The 22,999-nt window shown below is 40.5% G+C and overlaps 1 protein-coding gene across 7 annotated transcripts in view; it reads right to left on the reverse strand.

Annotated features, from left to right (window-relative positions):
• Nucleotides 1-5,577: 5,577 nt before the first annotated feature.
• LOC143282818 (ADP-ribosylation factor GTPase-activating protein 2-like) overlaps nt 5,578-22,999 on the reverse strand; it is a 44,784-nt gene continuing 27,362 nt past the window's right edge. For 4 of the 7 annotated variants that reach the window (XM_076588613.1, XM_076588611.1, XM_076588612.1 and 1 more), the window contains 3 exons: nt 20,280-20,406; nt 19,572-19,784; nt 5,578-9,667 (listed from right to left, as the gene is read on the reverse strand). In XM_076588613.1, the coding sequence (XP_076444728.1) occupies nt 9,653-9,667; nt 19,572-19,784; nt 20,280-20,406 (355 nt within the window). In that variant the 3' untranslated portion in view covers nt 5,578-9,652. Of the gene's footprint in view, nt 9,668-16,278; nt 16,323-17,958; nt 18,000-19,571; nt 19,785-20,279; nt 20,407-22,999 lie in introns of all 7 variants that reach the window. The other 3 variants (XR_013055311.1, XM_076588610.1, XM_076588609.1) reach the window with 3 other exon arrangements.

Here is a 22,999-nt window from a genome sequence, read left to right on the forward strand (position 1 = left end):
CCATCAATGGAAGCAATGATTACAATATGAATTACGTACCACTGGCATGCTTTTCCACACAGAGAGAGGTGGGGGGGCAGAGAGAAGAGAGAGAGAGGAGAAAGAGAGGGGGGAGAGAGAGAAAAAAAAGAGAGAAAGAGAGAGGAGAAAGATAGGAAAGAGAGAAGAGAGAGAGAGAGAAAGAAAGAGAGGGAGAGAGAGAAAGATGTAATCATATTACAAAAAATGAATGTGACGTAATGGGCTGAATGACGTAAAAAAAGAAAAAAAAAAAAAAAACTTCCAGAGAGAAAGCGTAAATATCCCTTTTGTTCAAGTCTTGTTTCGAATAAGTGTTTAATTAAGATTTCGCCTCCGTTAGAGCGTTTGAGTAATGTATTCTGGTACAGCTATTGTGACTGACGCTGTGCTGCCAGTTTTCGCATTCATACATACACACACACGCACGCTCTCTCTCTCTCTCTCACACACACACACACACACACACACACACACACGGAATCCATTTCGCTGATTATTATTATTATTAATAAGACGAGAATCTAGCTGCCGTTGCCTGATACACTTTTCACCCACCAAACCAGACCGGCAGTAGTGTTTTCATAAAGTCTTCAATCAAGCAAACACTTCCAGAATGCCCGTTTCCCTATCCCCCCCCCCCCCCCCCCCCCCCCCCCCCCCCGCCTCCCGCCTCCTGACTTCGACTTCTTCTTCTTCTTCTTCTGCGTTCACTCGTATGCACACGAGTGGGCTTTTACGTGTATGACCGTTTTTACCCCGCCATGTAGGCAGCCATACTCCGCTTTCGGGGGGGGGTGTATGCTGGATGCTGGGTATGTTCTTGTTTCCATAACCCACCGAACGCTGACATGGATTACAGGATCTTTAACGTGCGTATTTGATTTTCTGCTTGCGTATACACACGAAGGGGGTTCAGGCACTAGCAGGTCTGCACATTATGTTGACCTGGGAGATCGTAAAAATCTCCACCCTTTACCCACCAGGCGCCGTCACCGTGATTCGAACCCCGGGACCCTCAGATTGAAAGTCCAACGCTTTAACCACTCGGCTATTGCGCCCGTCGACCTGACTTCGACAACTTTTCTCTTTCCCCTTCTTTTGTCCCATTTTCTTGTGACTTACTTGCCATTTCGATAATAACTTTCAATTCAGGTGCCCAAACCTTAAAAAATAAACAAAACAACAACAACAACAACAACAACAAAACAAAACACAAAGAAAGATGGAATCAGAAGATTCATCACTGTATGTTTTGACAAAAGCTTCCGGTGCTGTAGAAAAAAAAAAGAAAAAAAAGTTTATCACACTTCCGCTCAGCATACGGATGTTGGCAACGGATATCCCCCCCCCCCTCCCGTAACACCCCACCACCCGCCCACCCCCACCCCCTACCCACCACCTCTCCTAACTAATACCTCATTAAAAAAAAAAAAAATAAATAAAAATCGTGTGGCCTCGACACTGATTGGTTTTTTTTAGTGAGGCTGTGACGTGGACGTAAACAGACAATCGGAACGTTATTAAATTAACGTTGTCAGACTAAACAAGACGTCGGTATTATTTCAAGGTCTGGGTGCTTGGGGATTTCAGTAGAACCTTAGATCATACGCCGTGTGCTAGCATTGTTAACTTAACATGCCTCCTCTCTCTCTCTCCCACTGTACCCCGCTGTATGCTACGCGTGTTTAATTTACACATACACCCCCCCCCCCCTTACCCTCCCCCCCCTTCCCCCGGCCTGCCCCCCCAACCCCATCCCCATTTCTTTTTGATTTTGTTTCTTCTCTCTCTCTCTCTCTCTCTCTCTCTCTCTCTCCTTAAGATGAGTAAGACAAAGTGTCGTCAGTTTAAACCTGATAAACTGCAGCAGCGGTTGATACAAGCCATCGTAATTTTTCAGTGTCTTTGATACAAGTACGTCCTGCATGGTGGTAACGTCATACAATTCCCCATAATCATGACAGTCTAGTGTGAAAACAAACAAAAAAAAATTAAAAGACAGAATGACATAACATAAACTTGACTGATAATGGGGTGGCGGGTGGGGGGGGGGGATAAAAGGAGGAGGAGAAGGAGAGAGAGAGAGAGAGAGAGAGAGAGAGAGAGATGCACAGAGGAAGGAAGGAAGGGAGGGAGGGAGAGGGGGAAGATTTCAGTTTCAGTTTCAGTAGCTCAAGGAGGCGTCACTGCGTTCGGACAAATCCATATACGCTACACCACATCTGCCAAGCAAATGCCTGACCAGCAGCGTAACCCAACGCGCTTAGGAGAGGGGGAAGAGCAGAGACAGACAGACAGACAGACAGAGACAAAGAGAGACTGAAAGACAGGCAGAGGCAGGGAGGGTAGGGTGGAATGAAAATAAAGCCCCATCATCATCATTTTTGGTTGGCTGGTTGGTTGGTTGGGGTTTGGGGGGGGGTTGTTTTGTTTTGTTTTGTTTTCTTCAAAAGGAAAGGTTTTTTCAACGAAGACGAGTTGTCCAATAAAAACCGTACCAGAACCTCCGAGAACATTTTATTGGCAACACTTCTCGACGCCTGTTCCTGTTTCTCTACCCACGCCATACACACACACACACACACACACACACACACACACACACACACACACTATTTACAAACGTTCACGCACGCACACACACACACACACACACACACTATTTACAAACGTTCACGCACATGCACACACACACACACACACTATTTACACACGTTGACGCACACGCGCACACACACACACGCACACACACACACACACCATTCACACACATTCACACACACACACACACACACACACACACACACACACACACTATTTACAAACGTTCACGCACATGCACACACACACACACACTATTTACAAACGTTCACGCACATGCACACACACACACACTATTTACACACGTTGACACACACACACACACACACACGCACACACACACACACACACACACAAAGTGTGTCTGTGGTAAACTTTAACACTGCCATTTTCTCTGGAAATACTTTGTCTGCCAATACCAAATAGATCTGGCTTAAAAGTTAAACATAGTATGAAAAAAAAAAAAATCTTCACAGTCATACCAATAACAGGTTGCAAGTCTCCCGAATTAAGCCGGATTTCCGAATCATTAATGGTTTATTTCGTTGAGAATCGTTCCGAAATCCGAAAATTCTAAAAACCGCTTCCCAGTGAGTTAAGCCTACAAGAAGGTAGGTTGTGTTCAAAGACATGACTTCGTTTTTCTTGTTCACAATAAAAAGAAATACAAATTCTGAACAGAACGCACACATGGACGTGTTTACTGCATATAAATATTCTACAGTGGACTCTGCAAGCAGGTAGAGAGATGGGTGCAACACTGCCAGGAGCTCTATTCAAGAGAGAACGTTGTCGCAGACGCAGCAGTGGAGAGTACCCCAACTTCCCTGTCATGGAAGAACTCGACATCCCGCCTTCTGAATAGGAACTCAGTAAGGCCATTGACTTCCTCGCCTGTGGCAAAGCTCCCGGAAAAGATGGCATCCCAACTGAAGTCATCAAGGCTGGAAAAAGGTCCGTGCTTCTCCACCACCTGGGGTGCGCGCGCGCGCACACACACACACACACACAATCACAGTTACACGCTCGCAGGCATGGGCGCGCGATCACCATGCATCACCATCACCATCTCTGCTCAACCCCTCGGCCAGCCGGGCTGCAAACTGTTACTTTTCGCAAAAAATTACTTTGCACCAATTGTGACAAAAACATTGTAGCAATTGACTTTGAGTCGGTTTCTGAAACTGATTACGTAAGCAAGAATGCGGCAATACCCTTCATGGCTGCAGTTTTAGTGCGCGTTATTTAGATCTGGGAATTATAGCGGAAGTACCAAGGTTTCATTTGCATCACTTGCATGAAATAATTACTGTTGTTCGTAGCGCCTGCTTGTCTCTCATTTGGACTTTGTTTCACAGGCCTGCCTAATACTACGACTCGTCCGTAGTTTCTACGATTCAAGCCCCCAGACTACAGCACTGTGGCCGAGTAAAGAAAAACTACGATTTTGCTGACCGCGAAGCCTTACACAGAGAGAGAGAGTGTGAGTATTGTTTTCAGTGCAACTCCGTGTGAGTGTGTGTGTGTGTGAGTGTGGATAACGCATTTTTGCGTGCGTGTGCAAGAGTGTGTTGGAGACAGAATCCGTGTGTGTGAATGCATGTTATTTTTTCAATGCAACTCTGTGTGAGTTCGTGTATGTTTGTGAGTGATGGAGCGTGTGTGTGTGCGTTTTCAGTTTAACGTTTTCCGTGTGTTGGTGCACAGTGGCTCGCATGTGTGTGTGTGTGTGTGTGAGAGAGAGAGAGAGAGAGAGAGAGAGAGAGAGAGTTGACAACAGTGCAATTGCCCCTGCTTATATCGAAATAAACGAGAATCACGTGCCGAGTTCATCTTTTGAATCTGTGTGTGTGTGTGTGTGTGTGCTGAAAATTCAATGTTCCCTGCCCATATTGAAATAAATGACAATCACGTGCTGAGTTCATCAACTGAAGCTCTCCTCTGTGTGTGTGTGTGTGTGTGCTGGCGCTAACAATACAATGATCCCTGCTCATATCGAAATAAACGATCAGGTGCCGAGTTCATCTTTTTCACTGATGTGTGTGTGTGTGTGTGTGTGTGTGTGCCGACAATCGACTGTTCCCTGCCCACATTGAAATAAACGACAATAACGAGTTCATCTTCTGAAGCTGTGTGTGTGTGTGTGTGTGTGCAGCATTGTTGTTTTTTTTCAAATATTTTTTTAATTTCTTAAATTAATTCTTTCTCCTTTCTTCTTCAGCAATTCCCATCCTCCCATCACCACCACTCCAGTCTCTCTCCCAACTGCATCCATTGCCCTTTCAGACCAACTCAAAATACTTCATTGTCTGCTTCAGACAATTTAAACGAAAACCTTTCTTCAGGCTGATTCACGTGCTTGTCAAAAGGTAATGAGGTAAAGAAATAAAAAAAAAAAAAAAAAAGGAACACCCTTTGTTGATCATACACACAGCAAACATCACTCATGTAACATGTCTCTCATGGATGTAGAATATCATGCTGTCATGGAATTTAATGCAAAAGTCGACTTAAATATGTGTTAAATTTTCACCTCCTGAATTTTAGTTGCCAAAATCTGTATACAAGTTTAATCTATGTCATTTTTGACAGGGACAAAAAAAAAAAGAGTACTGTTGAAGTTTAATCCAACTGCTGAAAACCGTTTCAGTTGACAGACAAGACAGTGGTACATGTCAGCATTCCCTGTGTTTGATTTCTTCCAGTTGTCATTTCACTCTCTTCTCTTTTTCCCAAAAGGTGTTGTAGGAACTGTGTGGAGGGTTGGGGGATGGGGTGGTGGGGGCGATGCTATGTGAGTACAAATGTACTTCAACTAATTCTTTCATGGGTTTGTTTCCAAGGTAACAATTTTAAACCCAAAACAAGAAAACCATTTCTATCCTTCCATGCCAAAGACAGTGAGAAAATACCTCATTTCATTCAACCAAATGAAAGAAAAAAGACATACCAGAGTATGAAATTGTTACAATTTATTTCAACATTTCCTTTTGGAAGCAATTCACTTCAAATGAATTTTCAATTATCTGTTTTCACTGCTTTTAAAATGAAAATAGAAGATTGCTATATCTGAATGACAGAACTTATCTCTGAAGGAAAAAAAAATGTCATCATGATAGATACACAATACAAAGACTAAAGGAAAAGAAAGAGAAGGAAAAAAAAAAGAGCAGTTATTCATGTTCTGTTGAATATCAAATAATTATTTCACCAGTAAAGCATCACATTCCATCACACAGACCCAGTTCCTTAATGATAAAACAAAACACTAAAGAAGAAAAAAAAACAAAAAAACTAGCCATCACATCACTGTTCACAGTGCTCTAACATTCTTTCCCCTCCCTACTGTCACAACTTCCACAACAGAAGAGAATATGGACATCACATCACCCCCTCCTGCACACACACACACACACACATGCATGCATTACTTAATATGTATTACCCATCCAGGATACCAACCACTCGTCCATGCTAAAAATCAAATCAAAATCTCAGTCCCTCGGCTAAGAATTTTAAGCACAAAAAAAAAAAGGAGAAAAACAAAGCCACCCACTATTTACAGCCAAGAACAAAACATACACCAAAAATAATGAAGAGATACATGATGAAGAATCCAGTCTGAAAATGTGCCAGTGGGAAATCAAATTAACAAACTCAATTCATAAGAATTAAATGCAACACCACATTCCCCTATTCCCCCCTGCATCTTTCTGTGTGATGGATGGAAGGATGGATGGATGGATGGATGATTTTACAGAATATACAGGATGAGAGATGGATAAATGTCTGCCCCTCATCCAAGATATACAGTATGAGAATTCTTTTCAGACTTGTCACCCACTTGTGCCTTTGATAAAATAAAGTAAATCCGAGTTAACTTTCCAGGAAGCTGTTCAGGTTTGTGCCTTCAAACTATGCCTGTATGAAACTTTTGATTTCTTTCTCATGATTTTTTTGGGGGTGTAGGGGGATTGGGAAAGGGTGGGTGGGGAATGGGGGACTGTGTGTGTGGGGGGGGGGGGGGGGGGGGGGGGAGGAAGTTGGGATAGGGGAAGGGGTTGTATTTTTTTCACTGACCACTAAAATCACTTGAGGTAAAGCAGCTGTTGCTAACTAACTGTGCTGTTTCTATGCATCCCTTCAACCAGGAAACATTGTAAAAGTGTGTGTGTGTGTGCACTCATGTGGGCCTATGTGTGCATGTGTGTGTGTGTGTGTGTGTGTGTGTGCAGCATTGTCATTTTTTTTTTAATAATCTGATGCCATCACCTGAGCTATGAGCAGAAGGATCTGAATCAATGCTGAACAGCTTCAACAGCAGCAAACTGCCAGTTCCGCAAGTCGCTGCTGACGCACTATAAATGCCCTGACATCATCTAATAACAATACAGCCAACCAACAAAACAAGTAAAACAAATTAATAATAAAATAAATATGAACACGAGCCTCATGATGCCCCCACCTAACAAACCACATTTCTGAATACACAAATACCAGTCCCGGAGGGGTCTTCCAAAGTGTGTGGAACATGAAGAATGGAAAGAGATGTATGTATACCAGTGCAATCCCTTTCGCCCTTACTTACAATCACCACTGAGCAATGGACAAGCTGTGCAAATGAACAAACTGCAGCTATTTACACAAATTACAGGTAGGAAACTACTAGGGAGGTTTAGGTATTTGTTATGCGAGACACAAAACTCACTGATGGCAAGAGAAAGAGCTTTGCCTGTCCAGAAAACCTCTCTCCAGATTGACCTGTTTATGGAAACTATATACTGAACCAGACAACAAATCCCTCTGATACATTAGTATTAATTTGTACATGCGCATAACCAATACGTGCACACAGAACTGTTCCAAAAGTAGATCAACATTTTATATCACCATCCGAGCCAACACGAATTGCTAGCACGGCGTTCAAGAAACACAGTGAAACAACACAGCAGAATGTTGCTGTGAACTCTAAAGCAAAAAAAAACCCACACAAACTTGCTTTGACATTCATGAAGACCTCTCGGCTGACATTCTGTGAAATCACAGCACACTCACACTGTTCATCATATCATCATCATGCTCCACAACATCCATCGTCTGACACTACCATTCAACCCATCAGTGGTAACAAACTCCAGAGATCAATCTCTACAATCAGTGAACATCATTTTCCTGCTAGCCGATTCAGAACTAAAATCAACATGATCAATGCAATCAAGACGTAATCAATCTTGACAAAAATGACACACGTGGTTTCCTCGTGAATGCATCACAACGTAATCTCATTAAACCCTTGGGGTAAGGATGAACCATACCCCCTTCGACTGAAGCCCTGCCCACAATGTCTCGGACTCCAAAAAGCTGAAGAATGGGAAGATTAAACCTGCAAAATAAGCTGTGAAACACTACAAAAAACACAGCACAGTTCTATTGCATGAGGAATCTTAGTCTGAACTTGAACTAAAATACTGAATATGAAGTAGATGGAAATGGTGCAAAACACAGGTTCCTCACTATCACTGTAGTCAGACGACTATCAGACAAGAAAATTAGAGCAGAAACATGCCTGTGCAATTCCCATTCAAGCTGTCCTGATCTTCCCATTGTGTAGCTGTTCATTCTTTTTTGTCTGTGTGAGAGAGAGAGAGAGAGAGTGTGTGTGTGTGTGTTTCTGCAGTGTTACTTACACTGATATTGTTGTTTTCTCTATCCCCCAACAAAATACTTGTCACATTCAACCAATACCAAAGAAAGAAATTTGGTCAATTCCTCATGATATAACATTGCTTCTTTGGTTCCTACTCAAGAGTTTTTGTTGCTGCTGTTTTTTTCTCTAAAAAAAAAGTGCTGGCAGGTTTGTGTCATGCAGTCTCAGGATCATACAACACTGAAAGCCCAGGTGATGAATACCTACCACAGCTGCGCTGCACCTCGGCAATGCCATTTGGGCAGTGACTGTTGAAGCTACCTGCTACAAGTACAAAATCCACAAACTACATTACACCTATTCAACAACAACAAAAAAACCAACAACAAACACAGACACTCAAATTATATATCAGATATTTCTATTACAATCAATTCAAACTAGATCATGATACAAACAGCCTAACCAACCCGCAAAAGGACTTGTCATCTGTTGCTATCAGAAAAGAAAGAAATGAACATTCAACCTGACAGAAATTCAAGACAGCTGGTAACATTTTCGACTGAAATAATGCGAAAAAAACAACAACAAACTGACAGAAATGAATTAATAAAAAGACAGCTTGATCCTCTGACAAATCACAGCAAGTATCACCTTGACAATTCTCTCCCTCTTCCCCTCGTAAATACTTGCCCATTACTTCCACCACCCCAGCTTCTTTGCCTGAACCAAATCACTTTTACCACATGAAGCATAATCCACATAAGAGCTACCAGCAACTTCTCTAGTTTCACTTTTGATCCTCATATTTTTCAAAGGCATCAAATCACAAAATGTTCAGTAGATCCTTACACTTTCAAAGGCATTGATAAGAAAACGTTCAGCATCTTGAAGCCAAATCATTCTCGTCCAACCGACTCCCAAAAAACACCTTCCCCACAACAACAAAACCATGATCATGTGGAGGAACGGAACGTCAGTACAATCAGGCAGAATGGCATCTATCAAATGCACCTTCACACCAAAAAACAGTAAAACTACATGAATGAAACAATCTCCAGGCCTGAGCTGACCTGGACCTATAACCAGCTTTTCTTCTTTTTTCTTTGTTTGTTGTTTTTTTCCCCCACAGTCAGTACACAGACTTTTTATTATTCACAACATACATAGGCACGGATCCAGGGAGTGATCTGCTGTTATACTATGAGCAAGGGACGAGAGAGAGGAGGGGAAGGTATGATGGTATGAGGCTGAAGAATGGTGGAGTAGGAGTAAGGGCTTTGGGGACTGAAGTCTGTCTGTCCTGTCGTCGTCGTCACGTGAACGTGGGAAGCTTGTGCTGTGTGGCCGTAGTCGCTGCATGAGTCTTCCACACCCATGGATCTAATTCATGCGATCCTGAAACAAAAACGAGGACAATTTTTTTTTTTTTTTTTTTTTTTTACAAAATATTCATTTTCAACATAGTCTTTATTCATTTTTAAAAACAAATTTTGCAACACACAAAAAGTTTGTTAAAAAGGTAAACAAAAAGATATCTCTTCAAATATGCATCTTTCCAAGCTTCTCAATTATTTTCTCTCCCTTTTAACATGCATATACACATATCATTCAATTCTAAAATAATGATTCTATGTTTCTAGCATACACTGATACAGTCACCTCTACATCATAAATACTGTTCATGGTCCAAGGCAGCATAAGTATTTGAAGCATCCATACCACTGATTTGAATAACTGACAGAAAGACAGATAGACAGAAAGTTAAGAGATTATGATGACATATATTTCACCCAAACAAAAGTCAGTTCGGACAGCAGAACACATTTAATTCATGTCTCAAGGTCCACTTCTCTCTCTGTCCAAGCAGTCACCTTGACTTCTAACCTCAACAGAATGGTGCAATAGCCGAGTGATTAAAGCACTAGACTTTCAATCTGAGGGTCCCAGCTTCGAATCTCGGTAACAGTGCCTGGTGGATAGAGGTTGGAGAATTTTATGATCTCCCAGGTCAATGTATGTGCAGATCTGCTAGTGCCTGAACCCCAGATCAAATACACACGTTTAAGATCCTGTGATCCATGTCAGCATTCGGTGGGTTATGGAAACAAGAATATACCCAGCATGTACACCCCCGAAAACAGAGTATGGCAGCTTCATGGCGGGGTAAAAACAGTCATACACATAAAAGCCCACTCGTGTGCATAAAAGTGAACGTGGGAGTTGCAGCCCACTAATGAAGAACCACCACCTCAACAGGCTTTCTTTTTTTTTTTGGGGGGGGGGGGGTGGGGGGGGGTTCAGGGGGGATGGGATAGGGGTTGGAAGAAGTGTAGGGGGCTCAGGCTAAGTAAAAGGTGATCCCTCTGTTCCTCATTATCAAACCACCATTTTCCAAAACTGCAGGTTTCCATGGTGGGTGGAAGGCAACAGAAAGAGCACACCACAGTTCATCCTCTTCGTGCCCTGTGGAACTGAAGGCCATCACCTGACTACAATCACCAGGATGTGTGACAGGACACTCAGCGAAATTCCTCCTTTCCAGCCATCACCGATCTCCCTCTTCTGCCCGTCCTGCGCTGTCTTCCAGAAAGTGTGTACCACTGTAGGTTTTTTTTGTTTTTTTTTTTTTTGCTTTTTTTCCCCCCTGTCCTATCTTCCGTACTGTTTCAGTGGCCTAACTCCCACATTACTCAAGTCCCCCATATAACAATATACAACCACACCCGGGTTCGTCTGTCGCAGTCCCTGAGTTGGCAGTCCACAGGGAACTTTTGATGTTAGGTCGCCAGGAGACCACACATCCTGCAGTGGTTTGCCACTGTCAGGTCGTCCATGGTCTGGACTTTTGCAGCCAGACAGATTCTCTGATGCATGCACTTTTATATATCCATGTCCAGGGTGTGACAGAACACACACAAAGTCACCAACAAGCTTAACCCATTCAACCCTTGGGAGTTTACAGCCTCGGCAGATTCCCTTGTCATAATGATGCGGAAAAACGAAGATAAAAATACTGAAATCCACAGATTCTTCTTCCAAAACTGACATGTTGGGACACAGCTGGAAATACTGTAGAAGTTAGTTCCCTTTGCTTGCGGTTTATGCATAGATAGATGTAAGAATGTGTACATCGTTTTCATGAAACAACCAGGCAATGCTCAGGCGAAGGGCTAAATGAGTCAACTAAGCTTCCAGCAGACAGAGTCAGAACACGAGCTGAAGTCTACCCATAGACCCAAAATGCCTGCAGGGTGGCTTGATGCTTTCTGGTGTGCTGATATAAACCCTCAGCCTTGACTTCCTAGATTTATATTAATTAATCAATACAAATGAAATCAATCTAAACATGTATGTGCGCATGAGTTCACACTTACATATGTTTGTATGTGAGTATGTGTGCTTTGTGTGTGTGTGTGTGCGTGAGTGAGTGGGGTGTGTGGGCGGGTGGGGAATGGAGAGAAGGGGTGGAAGGTGATGGTGTCTGTGGGTATGTACACTTAATTAGCTCCATCATTTGGCATGAATGTACTGCTTTTGTTTTCACTGTGTTTTTGACTGTTTGTATCTGAATTATCAGGATTGTTCTCCAACCCACCCCCTTCCCAATCTACCCCACCCCCACTTTTTTTCTTTCTTTTTTAAAATTATTTTATCTATTTATTTATTTATTTATTTCAAGTCACTGACAGTAGTGGAAAGATGCTAAACGAAATAAAGAAGGTGATTTTTTAGTTGTTTAGCATGACAGTGGAGGGGGCCAAAACGGAATCACTCAGCCATTCAACATACCACATGATGTGGTAAGAATGAGAACTGAAGAGTGAAAAAATTGTCTTGTGGCCTGAAAATGATGGCACCATTCTTTACTATGCAATACCCTAAGCACTGCATCTGAAAATCATTGTAAGCCTGTAGTGCAAGTAAGAGATCATTTCTCCAGTTCAATTTGTGAGTTAATAAGCTGTCATTTCTCAGCTTGTTACTCAACCTTTGAAAGCAAGATAAATGTATCTTAACGAAAGTCATTTAGATACCAAATCACAATATCAAACAACAAGAAAACATGAGGTACAATTACTAACCTGTTTCATTTTCATATAAGAAACTTCCACAATTCTCCTTCACACAAATAAATTAAAAAAAACCAAAAAAACACCTTAATAATACTAAATTACTAACAAAATAAATAAATCAAACACCACTCCGTTCAATTTGGAACCATGTTTGGTATCTGAACAATAATGCTCTCATAACCTCAACATCGATTCTCCTCCTTTCTTTCCCTAAACCCAATCAATTCCATAACCACTGACGTGCTACTGATTCTGTGATGAGCATCACAAATAGCCTCTGTGGTGTTATAGTGGCACGTCCTTAAAACACATGTGAAATTCTCCTCAGAGATAATGAATAAGTTTGCTTGACTTCAGGTGACCTGACTTGTAGCGTATAACGTCCTGCTTCGCAGAGGCTGCGCAGCTCTTCGGCCTAGAAGTCAGTCTGAAAAAGACGGAAGTTCTCCACCAGCCTGCCCCACGGGAAGCATTCCACGCTCCTCACATCAACATCGGTGAGACAGAGCTGAAGTCGGTCCACCAGTTCAGCTACCTAGGCTGCACCATCTCGTCTGACGCCAAGATCGACAAGGAGATCGACAACAGACTTGCAAAGGCAAACAGCGCATTCGGCAGGCTGTACAAGAGAGTGTGGAACAACAAACACCTGAAGAAAGACACAAAGATCAGTGTGTACAGAGCTGTTGTACTGCCCACCCTGTTGTATGGCTCCGAAACCTGGGTCACCTACCGGCACCACATACGACTGCTTGATCGCTTTCACCAGCGCTGCCTTCGCACCATCCTCAGCATCCACTGGAGTGACTACATCACAAATGTCGAGGTCCTGGAGTAGGCAAAGACTATCAGCATCGAGGCAGTGCTGCTAAAGACCCAGCTACGTTGGGCAGGGCACGTGTCCAGGATGGAGGACCACCGCCTGCCCAAGATCGCGCTGTATGGCGAACTGTCCACTGGCCACCGTGACAGAGGAGCACCCAAGAAGAGATACAAAGAATCCTTGAAGAAAGCTCTCAGTGCCTGTCACATTGACCATCGCCAATGGTCCGCAGTAGCCGCTGATCGAGAGACCTGGCGACGCACCATCCACCAAGCTGTCTCCTCCTTCGAAAACAACCGCGGGGCCAGCCTTGAGGACAAACGCAGAAGGAGGAAGAACCACGACGCTGCAGCCGCGAACCCAGACCAGACTTTCCCTTGCAACCGCTGCGGCCGACTCTGCTTTTCCCGCATTGGCCTTGTCAGCCATGAGCGTGCCTGCATCAGACGTGGACAACGCCCTTCCTAGATCTTCGTCAGCGAAGCCAGGCCATGACATTGAACAGCTTCAGCAGCAAATCTGTATTCCTGCTTTTTGTGAACAACTCAGCTGAGAAAGCAAAACTGTTCACAAAGCAAATGATAGGTGCAACAGCTGAGTGGTTAAAGCCTTGGACTTTCAATCTGAAGGTCAATGGTTTGAATCCTGGTTATGCCACCTTGTGGGTTAAAGGTGGAGATATTTTTTTCCAATCTTCCAGGTCAACAAATGTGCAGGCCTGCAAGTGCCTGAACTCACTTTATGTGTATAATATGAACGCAGAAGATCAAAAGCACATGTTAAAGATCCTGTATGTAATCCATGCCAAGGTTCGTTGGGTTGTGGAAACAAGAACGTATTCAGCATGCAAGTCATGCACTTATGCATACCAGTGAACATTGGAGTGGTAGCCCATGAATGCAAAAGAAGCAGAAGTCAAGAACAACAACAATAACAAGCAGAAAAAATAGTAGTAGTAGTAGTAGTAGTAGTAGAAGAAGAAGAAGGAGAAGAAGATGAAGACAAAGAAGAAAGCAAAAATGAAAGAAACTGGAGGAGAGATTTGGTACACAAATGCTCATGATCAGCCTGGAGTGAAATACTTCACACCTGGAGCAGAATGAGCTGATAATGTAAACACACATGACACAAACAGGAGAAAACTTTCACATGAAATTCATGCACATACAAACATGCTTGCAAGCATGCAGCTAAATATTCTAGCTTCTATGCGCAATACTCTTCCTGAAGTACATTCTGTGGACGTAAGATGTGACACAAATGCATATTCATAAACACATGCATGTGAGGTACACAAAACACACACACGTATGTTATTTAAGAACAAATGCTATGTGTACATGCGAGCACACACTCACACACATGCACCACGCAAGCTTTGCAAGCACATGCAAACGTACACATTAATTCAAACCACACATCACACACACACAAACTTTTATCTTTTTCAACACATACAAGGACACATGTTGGGCCACAGTTACACATCTGCTGAAAGTAAACTCTTCCAAAACATTAATGTGTTTGAAGCTGCTCCGATAGTGAAATGAACAGTCTGAAGAAAAGAAAAGTAAAAAAAAATTTTTTTTTAATTAAAAAAAGAACAGAAAAGAAAAAAGAAAAGAAAAGAAGAGAATAGCACCAGCAATACCAATACTCAATCAAACCTAAGTGATTCAGTAATTAATCAAACATACTACACTCACGTCATGGGCCCTTCCACAGTCATCAAATTAAACCTTTGACATTTTCAAAGCACACACACACATTCACACACACACATACACACACAATCTGCATACTGACACATGTATTGTACAAATACACCACTTGAAATGGTCAACCATTCATATCTAAAAAAACAAGGTTTCCTTACAATTACTACGGAATGTAATTGTAATTCAGTAAATACTGCTCACTCATATAAGTCATAAGCAATTTTTAAAAAGCACAAAAAACGGACATAATGTGGTATTCTAAATTAATGTTTCTAAAATTTATTGACAGTCATATTATTGACAATGAAAACATGCCTATCAAAGACTGAACTAGTAAGTATCTTAGACTAAGAATTAGGAAAGAAAATGATATAGTATGCACGGATGTATGCCTGTTTATAAACTGCAGTTTCCTAGAAAGTCAGCCGTACTTACAAATCCATTTTGATATATCTTTTAGTTGTTTTAAAAAAAAATAAAACAAGTAGATGAAATTGAATTGTTACCTTTGCTCTCTTTATCCCCCATGACCATGTGCGTGTGAGTGAGTAAGAGTGTATGAGTGAGTGGGCATGAGTCTGTGCATGTGAAGAAGACTTTCGCCACTTCATAAGAAGCAGGTGTTTCATTACCTGCCTTGTGTATCTATTCCCCTCTGTTGAACAAATGCTACCTTGATAAGCATTACTTCACTGCAAACAAACCACTACCTTTTAGAAAAGTTGATCAATGTGTTGTCTTTAAACATTCTCTGTGTGCACCGCCAAACGTTACAACCATGCAGGTCACTTGCCTTGGCAGAGTTTAATAAGAAATTTGTTTTTTTAAATCCATAATTGTACAACCATTATTAACTTTTTTTTTTTTTTAAATTCCCCTTGAATACACTGTAAATATCATGAAACCATTCAAAACTTACTACAAAAATGTTGTAAAACTTCAAAACATAAACAGAATAGTTGTTCAACATAAAACAGTACCGCACAACACACACACACACACACACAGACATGCACACACTCACAATCACACACACATAAATGAAAAAAAAGCAAAGCAAAACACAAAAAAACACAAGGCAGAATTCAGAAAAGGTACATGTGCAAGCTCTCATGCAAGCAATACGTACTAGCACTCCAAAATAATTCATTAACAGCGTTAATAAAATTAGAGCTCCTCAAAAACAAGACCTGAAAAAGCACACACACACAAACACAAAAACATGTATCAAAAGTACAAAAAGCATAGCTCTCTCTCACAAATGTGTTCAAACAACAATATCAACAACACGTGTTAATTACAACACATTTACGATACAGGACACCTGCAACTCATAACAGTGTCGCAAACATACAAACAACATCATCCACACGTGCCACAAGACAGACTCACTTTTGCTGTGTGTGCTGGGAGGTCATGTTTTTTAAGGGTCATTACTGCAAAGAACCAACAAAGCAGCCAATAGAACACATGCCAGGGGGCGCAACCCATGCCACGAAGCCAACTTCCTTGCTGACTGTCGGCAACAGCAGTTCATACATGCTTACAGCTAAATATATTTATATAAAAGTAATAATAATAATAATAATCATAAAATAAATCAATCAATCAATTAATCAAAAAGTAACTCATTTGTTTCAATGACTGTCATCAGAAATCCCATCACTCTATTAAACATGGATCTCTTCATCATCTCTCCTGCCCTGTCCCCCCCCCACCCCCCTTAAAGATAACAGCACACAAACCATCAACTTCTTTGTAAAAAAAAACCAAACTAATGTTCTAATATTTCTTTTCTTTCTGTTCTTTCAAATGTGATGCATCAATTCATACCTTAAATAATACAAAAGAAAAAAAAAGGCAGTGACTGTAGCTTTTTTTTTTCTTTACAGCAAGCTATTATTTCAATTTATTTTCCTTCAATGAAACACATGCTTTTAATATGTACTCTGGAGTATTATTTGAATTTTTGTGATTTTTTTTTCCTTTTCTTTTCTCCAAGGCTGGTGTGTTTTCTCATCAAAAGTTACAAGTAGTTCTTGGGGTCCAATAATTCAATAACCTACACTGTACTTCACTCTACCAGGGACCAGACCGGAGAGTCCCAGGCATCTTCTCTTGTTGTTTGTGTTTCAATACTCCTCCTACCCGCTGCCATGACCACTCTCAACTGAGCTGTAAAATTCAGGAAGCCCAGTGACTGACATCACTTGGGCCAGCTTCAGCTCACCATTCTTCTTTCTTTTTTTCTTTTTATCATCATCATTATTTAGGTTGTTGTTTTTCGTTGTTGTTTAGGGTGTTTGTTTGTTTTTTCTATCTTTCTTGATTTTTTATGTGCCATACTGAAAACAATAACGATCAACAACACAATGAACTTAAATAACACAGAGGCGTCTCAAAATAACGCTAAATGTATGTTTTGAATATAAACAGTCAATATGTGGAAATGAGCTCCAATTTTTTCTTTTCTTCAGATAAATATCTGCTGCGGAAACTGCCTCACTTATATACAAAACAGTATGCATATGAATGGAAGTACAACTTAATTTCAACAAACAAATTAACTATAAGAAAAAAAAAAGGAAAAAAACAAAACAAAGATGATGGAAACCATGCTTTTCAAAAGACTTGATTTAGTGACTTCCATTCATCCAATGTCAACAGCTTTCTCTGCACAAAATGCCCACATTACACCAACACCATATTTCAAACAAGCACAGCTAAATGTAAAGAAAACAAAAGAACCCCCCCCCCCCCCCTCCAAAAAAAAAAAAAAAGAAAGAAACAGAGGGAAGAACAATGCACAAGAGCCCCCAGGACAAGCATTTCAACAATGGGAACTTCAAGACATTCATCAACAACAGTATAACGGGAAAAAAAAACAAAAAAAAACCAAAACACACACACAAAACTTTCAACTTTAAAGGGTATACAACAAAGACTTGGTTTTGTTTTCCCTCTGCAAAAAAAAAAAGAAAGAAAAAAAACAACCACCCAAAAATAAAAACAAACAGCAAAACGAACGAAATATAAAGCGTAACCAGACAATAGTCCCATATATTTTGTTACCTTCTTTGCCAGTTGGGAGGGGGGAAGAGATACTATTTCCTCTAGAAACAAAAATCACACACCAACCAAACACAAAATGTCAGTGACAAGAAAACAGTGGCTAGGTAAAACTGGGGGCAAGACAAGTGAGCAAAACAAAAACACACATGTGGTGCTTTGTGACAAGTGATCAATAAATAGGTTCAGTAATGCTTTTTAAGATTCACAAAGGATCTTTTCGTTTTAACCCATTGCAAATCTGCGGAAGATATGGGAAGATGGGGGGGGGGCTGAGGTGGGGGTGGGGGTTAGGGGGACTGTCAACCAATTTATAACTTTTTTTGCTGTTGTTTTGTACACAACAGGGCAGTGAAGAGTCGTGTGGAATGGGTTTCTCGGACAACACCACTGATCACAGAACAAAATGTAAGCTGAAAAAAGTGTGCATGGTCATAAATGATAAGCACGGGAACAACTCTGATGTCTGTGGTGCTATAAAAATGTTTCATTATTCTGATCAAGTATTGTTATTACTATGATTCTCCTTCTTCTCATTATTATCATCATCATTTTTCAAATCATTATCATCATCATTATCATAATCATTATCGTCATTATGATTCCCAATCAACCAGTCACACCTCTTTCTAGATTCATTCCCATCAACCAGTTACACCTCTTTCTAGATTTCCCACTGTGCTTTACTTACTAACTGCTAACCCTCTCTTTTAGTCTGTTTTGGGTTGGGTTTTTTTGCGGGGGTTGGGGGGGGGCAGCGAAGGAGGAAGATGGGGGGGAAGGGGTGTTTCTTTCTTTGCTTTTTATCCAGTCTATCATAATTTTGGTAAACATACCCTTTGTACATTTAGAAAAGCATGTGCATGCACATATGCACACAGTCACACATGAACAGATAATGTGCTAGAGTTGCTGTTTTGGGGGTGGGTTGTTTTTTTTTGGGGGGGGGGGGGGGGGATTTTTTGTTGTTCTTTTCCAGTGCGACAGAAACTAGCATACTATCTACTGCCTGGAACAGAGAATCAAATCTGCTATGATGTGACTGATCAAGGCTCTGGTCAGAAATAAAGATGGTCAAAATCAAGCTGTTGCCATGAAAGAAAAAGAAACAAAAAAAATTAAGTGAAGGGCTCACTACAACACTACAGTAATTCATGTGACTTCCTTCAGAGTTCATTGTGAAGATCAAAACACACACACACACACACACGCACATGCACACACACACACACACACACATACAGCTGGATAATACACATAATGTAGTACAAGTGCTGAAAACAAAAAAACTGTGCAACCAATTCTAACCAGCTAAAAACGTTTACGTACAAGTGCTACAACAACAGGAACAAAGTACAGGAATTGATACAACAATGTACACAAACAAAACCATGACTTAAACTGAAGCCATCTAATGCTTTTCATGCACACACACCACAATCCATCACACCATGCACACACATACATACACACACACGCACACACACAAACATCACACCACAATCACCCCACTACCCCAAGAAAATTTTGAAAAAAAAAAAAAAAGAGCTACATTCCAGTAAATTCAGGGCAAGGCAAGGTCTCCCAAAAAATAAATAAATAAAAATAAAAATCACCTGTAGAGAGGACACGACACCATTGGCGATGGTAGAGAGGCGGCCGGCAACCTTGGTGATGCCCTGCTTGACCCCATCCTTGATGTCCTGCAGGTCAGGGGTCGAGGACCCGTAGCTGCTCGACGACTTGCTGCTGTGGCCCGTGCCGAAGACATCATCACTGGAGATACTGGACTTGCCCTCCAGCCGGCTCAGGTTCTGCCGTGTCTCAAACTGCAAACACAGTGACTGGCGTCTCCAGTTTTTTTTTTTTAGGTTTGTTTTTGTTTTCTTTTTGTTTTGAATTTCATATTTCATGTTATCATGTTGAAAAAACAATACCAAAAACAAAAACTGAAAAAAATAAATAAAAAAAACAACAAAAAAACAAACACACAAAATAACACCCACACAACCGATAACTTTGACATCATATGTTTCATAATAGTCAGAACATTCAAGTGTCAACATGAAGAAAATAAGTTCAATAAAGAAACATTCCCTATCAATGAAAGGTTTTTGTTGTTGTTTTTTCTGTATATCTCACAGTATCTCTCATATCTCTAGCTGTTTTTCTGTTGTTGTTTTTGTGTATCTCTCTTATCTTTGCTGTTTTCAGTACGTGTCGTCTGTTCAATTTAGTTCAGTTCAGTTTCTCAAAGATGTGCCACTGAATATGGAAATCTGTATGAAACTGATCCCCCCACCCACGCCTGTTCCTTGACTCACGTCTGTGTCTTTGCCAAAGAACTGATCCGAAGATATAGACTTGGCGTTGCTGAACTTCTGTCGGTCTGACACAGACATTGAGCTGGAACTGCTCGTCTCTGTTGTTGTCTTTCGACTTCGGCTTGGTCTGAAAGCAAAAACGGAGAAGTCACCTCCACACAATTAGAGCCAAAAAACATGTTGATTTGTGTGTGCATGTGCATGTGTGTGTGTGTGTGTGTGTGTGTGTGTTAATTCATCAATACTTATGCCCTTTGCCTGAAGAGGCCATCACGCTAAATGAATGTTACAACTTTTATTTAAAGTCATTTCAATTCTTAAAGCAGAAAAAAAAATGTGCTGATCTCTCTCTCTCTTTCAATTATACTTCAAAGGCAGTTTCAAGGCTTTCAGAATAAAATCCACACTGCACAGCAATAAACATACACAAACACACACACTCAAAGTGCATATGACAAGGTGAAAAGTTAACTCTAAAATCTGCAAAAGAAAAAAATATGACAAGCATCTCCAGACTGATCCTACTGCCCTCTCACCCAGCCTCTCCCTCTCCACCCATGGATGCAAGTGATTATCGGACTTGCTGCCCACAAATGCGGAAAGGAAGAAAGTGGTTTGCATCACCAAACAGAATGATGCAGTAAAACATTTTCTCCTTGTTCTGCTTTGGTGTTTGAAGCTAGCTTCTCCTATACTTTTGGCTTTAAGAAAACCAAACACAGAGAAAATCCAACTTCTTAGTCCATCTTCTTATACTACTGTTCACCTATCTCTGACAGCAGAAATGTGAAAGAGAGGAAGAAAAGATACACACGAAAAATAGGCACAGCTACCTAAGACAATGTGCAACCTGCCAATGACCTAATGGCCAGGCTCTGCAAACCCCAGCGCCCTCTAGCAACACTACATGTTCAGGGACATCCATATAAGCCCATCACAAAACATGTGAACAACAAACAGGTCCCCCCCCCATCCCCCTCACAAATCCCAACAAACAGGGTCCACTCTACCTCCCGCCATTTTCAACCTATATGTATGAAGAAAGTCTTTATCATAAGCTGGGGTGTTTTTTTCTGAAAAAATATTTAAAATAAGGCCAGTGAATGTGATGCCATACCTATTCATACATTTGGATTGAATAAAACAAGAAAAAACAAAAACAAAAAAACAACAACCACAAACACACACAAAACAACCCCTCCTCACAAATTCTGTTGTGTAAACTGAAATGAATAAAAACAACTGAAAAACAAACAAGAAAATGGAGTTTACACAACATGGTGACGCAACTTTTATCATCACACTAACACTGACGGATGACTCGACACATAATCCATCATCCATTACACATAAATTATTCACCTTCCTAATAAACACACCCAATAATTACTTCTGCTAAGTGGAACATAAATTCGCCATAATTCTGCTTAGGAAAAGGACATGGAAGTTTGAGATCAGAACTGCAAACTCTTTATCAATTTAGATATCATGTCCCCTTCACAAAACTAACAATGTTAAAAAGTCAAGACGACAATTTAGATATATGTCCCCTTCACAAAACTAACAATGTTAAAAAGTCAAAACAACAAAAGAAATTATACAAAGCAGGAAAGTGAATGCCTTAGTTCACAAGAAAGATGTGACTTATTAATTCTGGTGCTTAAGATAACCACAGTTATAAATACAATGTTCTGTAAATCACTCCACCTTCGTCCATAATGCTGCATCTTACTTGTACCAACCTCATTATCAAGTTTATAAACAAACTTACTTTTTCTCTTATGAATGTTTTGTTTTACTTTTCTCTTTTTTTTTTTTTTTCGGAAATAACCTTATTAAAATAACCAAATTATAAATGACATTTACTGTTGATTTGTTTTGTTTTGCCTTTATCAAAAAGACACCCTTGTTCACTAAAATTCTTTAAAAAATAACTTTATTAACCAAATCATATATCTCACTCCCTCTTTCTATTGTTACTTAAAAAAAATAATAAAACATTATCTACTGATATCAAAAACAAAACAAAGCAAACCCTCCTTTCACTAAACTTTTCATGACATTCAATCTATTTTTTTAAAGCTCTTTTTTTCATCTTTTTTTTACTGATCCCTGTGCATATAGTATGATCATTTCCTTGTTAAAAGTTCAGATTTTTTTTTTGACATATCTCCATATACAATATCACAGAGCAGAAGATTACATTAACATTGATTAACATCTCTGATTTTGACTGATGTCTACCTCACCAATACACTACCACATAAACGACACAAGATCTGTCTTCAGATTTTGCAAATGAATGCCATGCACATTAACATAAGATCAGTTGGCATTCAAGCACTTTTCCCAGAAACATAAATGGCTGGTATATGAAAAAACAATCAATCAATCAAATTAACGGGAAAAAAAAAACCCAAATAAAATACCAGCACAAGGTAATATCAAGCACAGTGCAAAGATTAATAGCTAAACCGCATTACTGAAAGTATGAGATTGTGTGATAAAACAGCAAGTGCTGTTTTGTAAAGTCATGCTTTTTTTCTTTGAGATAATTCTTCAGATCTGAGGCTGTTTTCAAACTGTCGCTGAGGCAGAGAAAGAATGCAACTCCTATGGAATAAACTCTTAAGTGTGCTTTCCTGTTTGCACCAACAAGACTGAATAAAGCAATGTTCTCAACACACTGCAAAAGAAGAGCAAATGTAAAATATCACATG

Source organism: Babylonia areolata, chromosome 6 (genome assembly GCF_041734735.1).
Source record: "Babylonia areolata isolate BAREFJ2019XMU chromosome 6, ASM4173473v1, whole genome shotgun sequence".
NCBI classification, from domain to species: Eukaryota; Metazoa; Mollusca; class Gastropoda; order Neogastropoda; family Buccinidae; genus Babylonia; species Babylonia areolata.